We start from the raw sequence: 12,132 nt of genomic DNA, 5'->3' as shown, positions 1-12,132 counted from the left end.
GGAAACTGAGTTCGATGTCTCTGTGTCGATAAAATTACTGATACTACTTTTCGGCCACTCCTGTTAGTTCTCGAAACCGACCCACATCGTGAACCACACATTATGTAGCAGATGGTGAATTGTTTCCTCAGTGGGACAGGATTTCATGAGGTAGTCCTTTCCTTAGTAAGTGGTCCCAATTCTGGAAAATTTTTATTTATTTTCGGTATTGTGTTATTGCCAATTTCGTTTTGGCAGAAATTTTCAGAAGTCAAAATGTGAAAACTGGGTGTAGGACAGGCGCTGACCCCGAATGGGTGGAGAAGAGGAATGAGATTTCCTGTCATGGAGCTGGATTGGGTGGTGGATCACGTTGAATCCAGAGCTTTAGGACAAAAGTACTTTGCCCCTTCCTAATCTTTTCAGTCCTTTAAAATTATCCCAGCACACGCATAAGGCAAATCTTGCGCTTTTTGTTAAGCAACTGTCTCCTGATACAACCACATTGTAAAGGTGCACCTTATCCATCTGTGCAAGACTACCGTGACCTTGTTTAGCCGCCTCCATGACAGATTGAAAGTTCAGATTAATGGCTTGTTTTCAGTCATTATTTCCTAAGCAGTACACTGTCTTTTCCTACTGGGAGCGCTTTGGCTCCATCATGGATGATGTGGGCTTGTGAGAAGAGGAATTCCACTCGTTCATGTTCGTGACCTGGTGATCTGCACTCCCTTCAGTTCCTGTAAGAAAGACACTGCCAAACCATTTAAAAGAAACACAAAAAATAAAGCATGTTTCCACAAACTAAAAGCTTTAACTAATTACATTCAGTGAAGGAATAGCTTGGCAGTGCTTTTTAGTGAGAAATGTTCTTTCAAGTTCCTGCAGGATGTTTCACTGTTGTGAGTCAATAAAATCTGCAGCCAATGCTATAGACTCGGATTCATGTATTATGGTGTAAACAAACAAACAAAAAAACCAGAACAATATTAAGTGTCCCATTATGTCATGGCTGAACAGTCGTTTCATACAAACCAAAAGACCAGTTACAAAAAAAAAAAAAAAAAAAAAATCAACATCTAACCATTTTAATGCACAGTTGTACTAACCAATGCACAACATGGGAAACAAATCTTTGTCAGGCAGGTGAAACTGATCGTTAAAAATCTGCTCTAAAACACTGTAAATCCACAAAAACATGAAGTCATTTTAGGCGTTTTAGATTTCTCATACATGGATAGTTGCACCCCTCCATAGGCTAGTTATCAGTCTATGGAACACATCATGAAAAACAAATAACTGAAAGAGTCATAACACTGCCTTTTTCCCTCTCGTGACTAAAAAGGCTACGTATGTAACGAAATGAGACAGCGAGAAACAGAGTTAGGAGTGAGAGGAAGTAAAGGCCTAGAAGCATTCACCTCTGATGTGTTTTACTCTCAGGACACACAGACCTCAGGCTGTGCTGTGCTGAGCTTACTACTACTACCAGCTTCAGTAATTTCAGCTGCTGGTGCCGACCCACTGTCCGACCTTTCCGGGGCCGATGCCTGGCCAGCCATGGTCCTTCTGAAGAGACGCATGCTCATCTGCAGGAGTTCATTGTCCACCACAGGTGTGGTGGGGTCATGCTTGGATAGACCCTGAGAAAAAAATAGTTAAGAGCTAAGAGTTAAAAGATTTAAGCACATTCATTTAAGATTAATAAACAATTTGTTGATCTCAATTTAGGTCTGTAACTGGAGAGCACATACCTTTTCGTTTTTCAACAGTTGCCGGCGGATGGCGAAGTCCCTGCGAGCACACAGGGCCTTACAGCACGGCCCCAGATTCCTCAATAAACCTGCCCTCTCCACCCGCCTGTTCAGAGCTGCCATATTCAAGGCTCCCAGGTCATGCTCAAAGAGCTTGTCAGCATCTACCAAGATGACGACAACAGAGGTTTAATTTGATGGATCAACAGGAATTTTTAAAAAAGAAGCGTTCAGCTTTATTTCTTCTGGAAGAGGTTGTGAAACTTTGTAAAAGGAGCCTGATCCACGTCAAGAAGTCAGACAAGCTCTGCTGTTAGCCAGCATGAGTGAAACTGTCTTTGAAGTGGATGTAACTCTGTTACAGTTAGTGAATAAACTCTCATACAATGTGAAAATGTAACCAAACTGTGAGGTGTGAATTTTAGGCCACTCGAACCTAACATTAGCTGCCACAGCTGTCCAGAGACGGAGAGGGTCCCATGTCTAATCTGCTGACAATAACTGCAACAATATCTGGAACACATATGCACATTTAATCACGTTGTCATGTGTTGGATCCCGGCTTCAGTTCGGGAGATGACGCTTGAGGAGAGGACGAAGGGAATGGCAGTTTATTAAGTTGCCGGTGGTGTTATCCATTTCCTCTTCGTTTTGGTTTATTTGGTGACGGGAACCCCTTCTCTTAATGATAAACAGGCATGCCACTTCATATTTTCAGTCTAGAGGTACAGACATGAATTTAAACGTCCCCTCCACAGTATCCAAAAGCCTACGACTTTTCTTCTCTGGCCTCCAACCTCCAACCACATACGCATTCTGCAGAAAATTGTTTTTTCCTTTAATGAGATTTGACTGTTGACTCAATACATCCAGTTTTTATGTCCCTAACTCACCTTTGGGATCGTCCAGCTCAGACTTGCACACTTCTTTGACTTGTTCCAGGAGTTCTGGGCCAGCAAGTCTCTTGGATATGCCTGCCCTAAGAAGCACCGCCCCTGGGGTGAAGCGGAGCAAGGCTGCCCCCGCTGCCCGCGGTTCCTGTTTCTGCTTGGGCATCAGGCTGGACCAGTCCACATCTATCACATCCAGAGGACCTGTCGGCACACGACAAAGGCAGAGGCTTAATTTGTTAAAGATCACCAGAGAAAATTCCACTGAATACTTTGCATTTTCTCAATTGTTATTAATTGTAGAGTTGATGAACTTCAGGCCTGTCAGAATTCAAGACAATCAAATAAAAATAAAGAAATAAAGAGGGGAGAGAAACTGATGACACACTTTCATGTGTGTATATATTATCCACAGAATGTCTTTATTGTACCTGTGATTTTCTCTTCTTCTTGTTGATCTTCTTTTTTCTGGCTGTCAGCCAGAATTTCATCCAGCTCATCATCGCTGATCGGTTCGTACTCCTCGCCAACAGATGCCATAGACTGGACATCGTCTTCCTTCCCATCATCGTCTCCTAAAACCACCACACACAGTTTTCTTAAAATCCTTGTAGGAAAAACAAGAAATGGAAAAGACAAACATTTATGCACGTTTTTATCTTCTTACCATCGATGCTGTCTGCCTTCTCCACTTCCCGTTGATCTCCAGTTAGATGGGGACTGTTGCTTGGTTTCTCGGGCTCTGGAGGACTGAAAGCTTCTCTGGGCAGCAGAGGCTCGTAATCCATCCTGTCTTGTCTCATCATGTCTCCTCGCAAGTCTCCTCTGATGTCCCCTCGTACTGGAGCCCTGGGGTCCCCGTGGGGCGTGATATCCATCATCATCAACCTTTCCCTCTCTCGGTCAACACCTCGGTCACCTCGACTGTCTCTCTCCCGTTCTCTCTCCCTTTCCCGTTCATGCTGCTGGATGAGTCCTTCGGGGAGTAAGCGTTCCCTGTCCCGGATGTCCCGCTCCCTAAGGAGAGGTTCGCGACCAGGACGCATCAGCAGGGGCTCCCGCCCCCGGCTTGGCCATTCAGGCTCCCATTCTCTTGATGGTGGTTGTTGTAGTTGCTGTTGAAGAAGCAGAGGCTGCTGCTGTTGCTGCTGAGGTCGGAGGTCCTTGCGTTCTCTCTCCCTCTCTCTTTCCCTCTCCCGTTCAAACGGCTCCCTTTCCCTTTCTCGACTGTCGTAGGAGCCGGCACGGGACCTGGACCTGGCCTGCCTCTCAGAATCAGGAGAGCTGCGTCGGGAGCTGTGGCTGCGAGAATCCTGCCGGTCTAAATTAAAAAATAAATCAATAAATAAATAAACATAGGTCAAATTCAGAGTGATCCTGGTAGTACAGGATGTGTGCAATTCTGTGTCACGTTCAGGATTCAGGTGAGGCTTTTACCTGATGAGGTGCTACGGCTGGGCTCTCCTCTCCTCAGCTGATCAATCCGGGACTTCCTCTCAGAGCACGGAGGGTCATTCGCCGCCGGCCTCTCGCGGTCTCGCTCCCTCTCCCGTTCTCTCTCTCGCTCCCGCTCTCTTTCCCGGTCCCGAGAGTTGGTGCCTTGAAGTATGCCCCGGCGCGATCGTGGGCCCTGGGGATCTTCTCTGTGGGCTGACTCGTTAGAGGGTGAACGCAGGCGTCGAGACGATGTCCGACTCTGGTTGCTCCCCATGCTGCTGCTGCGCGTCTGCTCTGGTGGGGGTTTGCGGAGCAGCGGTTGGGACATCAGAGGCTGCGGAGGCAAAGTCTGCAGCAGCATTGGAGGATCCTGGGAGAGCAGAGGTGCAATGGGTGGTGGATTACCCCGGCCCATCCTGGGGCCTCCACCTCTCCTGAGAGGTTCAGCAGGAGCCCTATCAGCAGAAACCAAAGGAGCAAGTGTTTCCAGCGAGCCTCCCCGGTCTGTCACCTCCTCATCTGACCAGTCACTGAAATTGTCCATTTTGGAGAGAGGAGAGCGCTCTGTATTCCCTCCAGCGCCTCGCTGATCAGGTCTCATTGAGGGCGGCGGTGTCCGAGGACCCCTCTTCCTCTTACTGTGTGGCAGGTAGGTTGAAGTTTCCTCCTCGGATGCTTCAGACTCTGCCCCTCGCGATCGCTTCCTCTTTCGCTCTAGAGCTTTCTTCTTTGCCCCTTTCCTGGGAGAATGTAAGGGTGGAGGCACGTCTGCAGAAGCCCCAGATGGGGGCTCGGGGTTGAATCGGTCCCCTGCAGCAGCCAGGGCGCTGCCAGCGACAGTCTCTTCGTCTTTGCGACCCTTCTTCAAGCCCTTCCTCTGTGACTTTGTCTTCTTTTTCCCCTCCTCATGCAACTGGGAACCACTGGTCTCTCTGTCTTCAGTGGCAGCGGCAAGGGGTAGATGCGGAGGTGGTGTAGGATCTCTGCCTCTGGTACGCAAGTCAGAAGGCGCGTCTGAGAGGTGCTCTCCACGCCTGTCGGCCCCTCTGCTTCGTTCCCCACGAGGCTCCAGGTCCTCATGGCGACCGCGTGCTTCCCTTTTGTCCCCGACTACCCTGCGGTCCTCATCCTTCCAGTGAGTGGGCTTGTCATCGGATGCGGCAGTTCTCGGCGGCGATCGTAACAGCGGCTCCTGGGGCCGTACCACCTGGCTCAGCAGACGATGCTTGTCCCCATCTGTGTGTCACATAAACACGTTCAGCACTTTTAAAGCATTGGAGTCAAGTACAGAAGTTTTTCCTTGGAGGTATCGGCTGAAAATGCAGTGAAAGGAAAATCTAACCTAAAGGAGCCCTTTGACATGAAAGCTCTTTCATTTTCTTTTCACTTGACAGCCAATGACTCCAAAGCACCAGCACATTTTACAAAGAGAAATGAAACTTAAAAGTGTTTACACAGAGCACACACGTTTACAGAAGGATGTGTATAAAAGTGCAACCCCCCATTAAAATATAAGTGTGCCCTTTCAAAAAGAATTTCCCTACTGTCAGATGGAGGCAGACACACTGGGCTGGGGAGGAGGGGCTGAGGGTGGAGCTTGGCCTGCCCTCGGCCAATCGGGCGCTCACTTTTATCTTCGGCACTATTGTAGTCGTCGCTGTCTGCTGGACTGAGGTCCAGTGTCGTTCGCTTAGGAGAGGATCGGGGACTCTGGCTGCTATCCATCCTGGGCCTCTTACGACTAGAAGGAGAGGACATTATAATAAGCGCAGATCAGTATTTGGAGATTAGCACGATAACGGCTACATAAAACTAAATCCGAACATTCAGGAAACTTTACTTTGTAAATAATTGCTGGATTATGTGCGGATGACTATTTAATGTAGAAAGTCGCACAAATACACGGATTAAAAACTGACACATGCCTCAACTTGCGATCGTCCCGGCTGTCTCGAACCGGCCGTTCATCCCTGGCGTCGTCTCTCCTCTCCCGCCTCTCCTCCCTTCCCCTCTCTCGGGCCTCCCATTCCCGCAGTCTCTCCCGCTCGCGCTGTTCTCTCTCCCGTTCCCTCTCTTTCCTCTCCCTCTCTCTCTCCCGCTCCTCGCGCTCCCTTTCCCTCTCTCGCTCTCGCTCCCTCTCCCTTTCTCGCTCTCGTTCTCTCTCCCTGGCTCGCTCCCGCTCCCTCTCCACCTCCCTCTCCTTTTCCCTCTCTCTCTCCCGCTCTCTCTCCTTCTCTTTCTCTCTCTCCCGCTCCCTCTCTCGCTCCCTCTCCCGTTCGCGAGTCCTGTCGTCTCTCCTGTCTTCAGCTCTCTCAGTCCTGCGCTCGTCCCTCCTCTCGTCCCTCTCAGACTCCTCCAGCCTCCCCTGGTGTCTGCTTGGAGAAGCTGCCCTTTGGTCTGTTAAACAGAGAAACCAGCCATGAATAACTACACACTCACTTTAACGAAGGAAATCATGTGCGGGCTTCTAATCTTCACCTCTTTCGCGGTTGTCTCTGCGATCCCGCTCTCCATGTCCTCCTCTCCTGTCATACGAGGGGTCTCTGGTCTGCTCCCCTCTTCTCTCACACTCGTAGCGATCTCGGTCTGGCACCCTGTCAGAGCTTCTTTCATTGGCACTGCGATCTGTGCTCCTCTCCACACTCCGTTCACGAACGGCACTGCTCCGCGATTCCCAGTTGTCATGGCTGCTTTCCAGTTGGGAACCCCGAGAGTTTCTGTTGGAGCCTAACAGAAGGAAAAATGAGAAAATGGGTTGACATATATTTCAAGACAGTCACCGAAAAAGACTAAGAGGGAAAACAATTACCATCAAATTTGGGATACAGTGAAGATTTTAGCTAGCATTTCTGCTTTTCCTTTGCGTAAAAAAGATTTCTGCAGATCCTTCCAATCTTTTATTGATCATGGGACGCAGAAATCTCCAGTCATCTTTTCACTCTCAATTATTTTGTTAATTTCCCTCATTAGATATGAGATGTTCCAGCAGCTTATTATCAAAATGTCTCGTCTTTTGTTGCCGCACACACACTCTCAAAACTCACAGCAGTATTTCAAATTCATTCTTTAAAAAGACTGAAATAATCACTTTGCTTTTATTTACTTGCCTTTCTCAGGTATGTCATTAGCGCGTCCTCTACCTCGTCCATTCCTATCAGCTCTGTCCATCCTGCTCTCAGTCCTTGCTTCTCCTCTGCCTCCATCGTCACGTCCATGCCCTCTCCCGTAGCTCCTGTCATCCTGAGTCAGGTCCTCCTTCCTGTGTGCATCAATCCTCTCCCTCTCTCTGTCTCTTTCCTTTTCTCGCTCCCTCTCCTTTTCCCGGTCCTTCTCTCGCTCCCGTTCGCGGTCTCGACTGGAGCAGGTCTCCACCCTGCTCTCTCTCAAGTCCTTCACATCCCTGCTATCACGAGAATCTCGAGTTGGTTCCCTTCCTCGGTCACGAGCGTCCCGTCGGTCACGAGCATCTCGGGCGTCCCGGTCGTCACGGGCATCCCGGGAGATCTGTTCAGAGTCATAGTCCCGGTCGTCACGGATGCTGTCCTTCTCTCGTTTGCTGTGACTATCTGTGTGGAGAAAAGACAAATAGCTTAATAGCAGATAAATGTAAATTTTTTTAATTGACAGCCTATATTTTAAAGCAAGGCTCCAGCCAACAGACTGATAAAGAGAAATCCAGTAATGGAAGATGACGATACCATCTCTGCGCTCATGTCTGCGGTCCTGGATGGGAGGACTCCTCTCTCTGTCGCCACGACTCCTCTCGCGGCCCCTGGAGTGGCGCCGGCTGGGGCTCAACCTGTCAGATCGCCGATGGGGTGACGAGGTGTCATGAGAAGCAGGAGGCGAACGAGAGCGCCGGGAGCTCTGAGGTGAGGAGGCGGAGGCCTGAGCGGTGGCGCTTCTGTGGTAGATGGGGGAAGAAGAACGACGGCGTCGAGGAGAGGGAGAGTGCCGCTGGGCAGAGGAACCGGAGTGGGACGAAGGCGAGCGGTGACGGGGAGGAGTGGGGCTACGCTGGTGGCGTGGAGGAGAAGGAGACCTGCAGTGACAAAAGGTTATTTCCTCTTGGCTGTCATGATCAAATATTTACCCAACTGTGAAGAAAGAAGTACAGGTGAGTGATCCTGCAATGTTTACAGCCCTGGAAAAAAAGGTTTCTGTGTGCTCACCTGTGAGGAGGGGATGCCAAGATAGAAGCCTTATGGGAGGAAGCTTTAGGAGAGGTAGATTTCTTCCTGGCTGAGGGCGACGCACCCCTGGAGGGAGATGACACGCTACCAGAACGCTCCTCTGATGTCACAGACCTCTTGGCCTTGTGGGAACTGTCAGATCTGTCCCTTCAAACAAAAAGGTGACATTATAAAGAGCGAGCACTGGAAGTTGAAAAGGATAACTCAGGATAACTGTGAATATGACTCAACGAATTAAAAACATACACACGCTGCAGGATGCACTAAATCCCCACTTTACCTGCGTTTTTCCTTCTTCTCTTTGTGTTTTTCTGCATCTCGTCCACGATCTTTACCCTCCTTCTGCTTCTCATCAGACTTCTCCTTATTTTTGTGCTTGCCTTTGTGTTTTTTCCCGACCACGGGCAGGTCCAGAGGGACCGGTGGAGGGGGACTGGGGGTACGGGGCCCTTTCTTCTTGCTGTGGCTTCCTTTCGAAGACCTGGTCAAAGAATGACGGAAAATATTTATCAGAACCTCATCAAATCTGTAGGTCTCATATTTTGTTTTTCTTCCCTACCTGGTAGTTTCTAAAACAGGTGAGGATATTGATGCCTTCTTTTCTTTCTTCCCCGAGCCCAGCCCTTTGTTTCCCCGTTTATGTTTTGGCGAGCCACTGGACTTTCTGGATGAGGGTGAATCTTTGGAGCTTAACTGCTCAGGGGAAGCCTGAAGGACGAATGTGACAGATCGAGCTAAAATTCAGATGACAACCACCCTTGCAGACAGCTACTTCAACGGAGGAAGTGAGCTGTGCTAATACTTTTGAAATCCAGAGGTCACGTATTGAAATAATCAAAGCATCTCATCGCTTACCTTTGGCAAGGCTGTGGTTCTGGCTTTCGTCGGAGTTTCGTCTTTCTTGATGACAATTTCTTCTCTCTTCTCCAAGTTTTCCTGCTCTAATTTCATTAGTTCACGCTGAATCTTTTGACGCTTCATCTCTAGGGATAGCTCATAGTCGTAATCACCGATATCAGAGTCTGAAAATTAATGGGAAAAAACCCAAACCAAAACAGTAAAATTGGAATGGAGAAGAGCGTTTCAATCCACAACATCAAAATGGTATTTACAAATAAATGTGTCAATTTCCCTTTAAACGTCATCAAAACAAAACACCGAACCTTCACGATTGGTTTCCCACTCTGTGGGTTCTTCTTCACTGCCTGGGGTACGCTCCTTTGTTATCTTTATATCCTCCTTCTCTCTGTGTCGGCCTCTGGAGGACTCTCTCTGCTACAGTAGCACACACAAACAAACCGTTTTGCACAATGTACTAAACTTTCCAAAGCGATTTCAAATCTAAACTAGATTCTTCATTCAGAAATGCGTTATTATCAAAGACCAAAAGAGCAGAGGACTCACTCTTACTGTGGGGGACGAGGGCTCATCTAGGTCTCGTTTCAGGTTTTCTGCTTCAACATCCTGTCTTTTATTTTTCATCCTCTCCCGCAGATCACCTGTGGGCCTCTCGGTTGACCTGTTTCATTAACGCAGAGATTAGAAAAACACATGCACAAAGGTCGATTTGATTTTAAAAGCAACACTCAATACAAATTCAATAACCGCAGCCATCTTACCGGCTAAAGCTAAATCCTTTGCCTCGTGGCTGAGTTCCATGTGTGTAGCGACAAGTGTTGCCGTAACTGCAATTCCCAGTCTTCAGCCAATTTCTACAGTGACTCTAAAAAAAAAGAAAAACAACAACAAAAAAACAAAATACAGATGAGCCAGGCCAAAGAAGAAACAGCGCACTGTGCCATATTCATTCAAAGACACAGAGACTTGGAAATTTCCCCCTGGAGGGGGAAAACCCTCTCTGACCTCTGGGTTATACATACATCAGCAGCATTACTCCCAGTGCTGGGTCCAAGCCTTTCAAACACACTTGGCCTGCGGGACGGAGCAGCGGGGTTGGTGCTGCTGCTGGTTGTGGTGCTGCTGCTGCTGCTGCTGTCAGATATGGTTTTTGAATTTTCCACTGTTACCTTCCGCCTGATCTTGGACATTCTGCAGGACTGCAAATATGACAAACAACGCTCAGTGAACTCTCTTTAATCATCTGCATGTTTACAGCTTGGCACTTTAGAAAAAAAATGACTTAAAAAGAAAACAAAACAAAAAAACAAAGCAAGTCTGGCAGGAAACTTTCTTTGCAGTGCGATTCCCTCAAACTCCCTGAATTTATTCATTCCCTACAACCGATCTTAAACTGCAACCGAAAACCCATTTCTCACTGTTACTGTTGCAACCGTTTGATAATCACATGGCCTTCCCGGATGCTCTAGTACTCCTGTGCATAATGGAGCATCCAAAACATAAACACATGCAAATATCTGCCGTCAGTGCAGCTGCTCTGCGCTAACTTATAGCGAGCAACAACGCATGCTACCTTTAAGTAAGCTGAAGTTCCCCGTTAACTACAAGAACTGAGTTCTGTTTACCATCTTTAACTAACCAGGATGCTTCTGAAATTCAAAAAGCGTCGTAGATTAACAGTAATTATTCTGCATATCTCATACTAGAATAAAACAAGCGAATGCAGGCTAATGCTAAAGTTAACTGTGTCATGTTTTATCTCAGCGCGGGGCCTATCTTAGCCTGCTCCAGTAGCCTGCATGCTAATCTGTAAATGAAAACACGGTCTCACCCAAGATATTTTTTCGGTGTCACACCTACTTTAATCAGGCTGGCGGATTTAGCACTTGTAAAAAAAATTACAAGGCTTATTCTTTAAAAGCAAAGGCAGAAACTGCCCTGGGTGCCTTCATATTGGCGGAGAGTGCGCGTCATTGGTCCTTCTTCTTTTGTGGTTTGTGAATGAGGAACTCAACCTCCGCGGCGATGCATTTACCGCCACCGCCTGTTCATGTGTACAGCTTTTATATAGACAACTGGAGACCAATAAGCCTCCTAAATAATGATTATAAAACATTAGCTCTATTGCTAGCTAGAAGAATTAAATATATTTTGGACGATATTGTAGACGAGACACAGTCTGGTTTTATGACAAACAGGCACATCTCCAATAATATTAGACTCTTCTTGGATATTCTGGACTACTCAGCATTAATATCTGATGACTCGTTTATCCTTCTCCTGGACTTCTATAAAGCCTTTGACTCAATTGAGCATGAATTTATATTTCTTACACTTCAGAAATTTGGTTTTGGTGATATCTTCTGCAGAGCTATCAAAACTCTGTATTCCAATGCTAATAGTTCTATTAGAATGAAAAATGGCACCACTTTTCGTTTTAGTCTTAATCAAAGTGTACGCCAAGGTTGCCCGATTAGCCCTTATCGTTTTTTACTTTGCACCCAAATTCTTGCCTCTCATATTTCGAATAGCCCTGTGAAGGGTATAAACATAGCAGACAGAGAGATTGTCATCAGTCAATTGGCAGATGATACCACAATTTTTCTTAAAAATGCCAGCCAAGTGCCAATTGCTTTACGTGTAATAGAGGATTTCTCAAAAGGGTCTGGATTGGTCCTAAACTTAAATAAATGTCAGTTATTACCTGTCAAAGAGTGTAATGTTCAGAGTATTTGTAATATAACAGTTAAAAATGAAGCAACATATTTAGGTCTGATTATCTGCAAAGATCCAAAAGACAGAATTTTACTAAATTTTCCCCCAATTATTAAAAAATCTCAAACCAAATTAAATCAATGGTTGCAGAGAGATTTAAGTTTAAGAGGAAGGGTATTGCTCTCAAAAGCAGAAGGTCTGTCTCGACTGACTTATGCAGCAATTTCTCTGCATGTGGACGGCAAAACTTGTAAGGATATTGACTGAATGCTCTTCAACTTCCTTTGGAAAAACCGGACACATTAC

At 46.9% G+C, this 12,132-nt stretch overlaps 1 protein-coding gene across 3 annotated transcripts; it reads right to left on the bottom strand.

Moving 5' to 3' along the window:
- Positions 1-906: 906 nt before the first annotated feature.
- zc3h13 (zinc finger CCCH-type containing 13) lies at positions 907-11,120 on the bottom strand. 3 transcript variants are annotated; one of them, XM_012915533.3, is made up of 20 exons: positions 10,972-11,120; positions 10,134-10,310; positions 9,873-9,976; positions 9,658-9,772; positions 9,417-9,528; positions 9,109-9,275; positions 8,813-8,961; positions 8,534-8,734; positions 8,233-8,400; positions 7,759-8,102; positions 7,168-7,626; positions 6,539-6,787; positions 5,986-6,457; positions 5,605-5,801; positions 4,061-5,296; positions 3,291-3,944; positions 3,055-3,198; positions 2,627-2,827; positions 1,734-1,897; positions 907-1,622 (listed from the first exon to the last, which is right to left on the bottom strand). In XM_012915533.3, the coding sequence occupies exons 2-20, from the start codon at positions 10,299-10,301 to the stop codon at positions 1,419-1,421; spliced, it is 5,508 nt and encodes a 1,835-aa protein (XP_012770987.3). In that variant the 5' UTR covers positions 10,302-10,310; positions 10,972-11,120; the 3' UTR covers positions 907-1,418. The 3 variants fall into 3 exon arrangements, with proteins under 3 accessions (XP_012770987.3, XP_012770988.3, XP_076735947.1); XM_012915534.3 differs by having other exon boundaries at positions 10,943-11,119; XM_076879832.1 differs by having other exon boundaries at positions 8,233-8,394; positions 10,943-11,119.
- Positions 11,121-12,132: the final 1,012 nt, after the last annotated feature.

The sequence above is a fragment of the Maylandia zebra genome, linkage group LG23 (genome assembly GCF_041146795.1).
Source record: "Maylandia zebra isolate NMK-2024a linkage group LG23, Mzebra_GT3a, whole genome shotgun sequence".
Classification (NCBI taxonomy): Eukaryota; Metazoa; Chordata; class Actinopteri; order Cichliformes; family Cichlidae; genus Maylandia; species Maylandia zebra.
The sequence above is the reverse complement of the archived record's forward strand: the minus strand, read 5'-3'. Positions and strand labels throughout refer to the sequence as shown.

Bases quoted from the DNA above. Each gene is read 5' to 3' on its own strand.
- zc3h13 (XM_012915533.3), bottom strand. From the start codon at position 10,301: ATGTCCAAGATCAGGCGGAAGGTAACAGTGGAAAATTCAAAAACCATA. The intron at 3,945-4,060 runs GTAAAAGCCTCA...TTTTTAATTTAG, and splicing joins CAGCCGTAGCACCTCATCAG to ACCGGCAGGATTCTCGCAGC. The intron at 2,828-3,054 runs GTACAATAAAGA...GTGTGCCGACAG, and splicing joins AGAAGAAGAGAAAATCACAG to GTCCTCTGGATGTGATAGAT.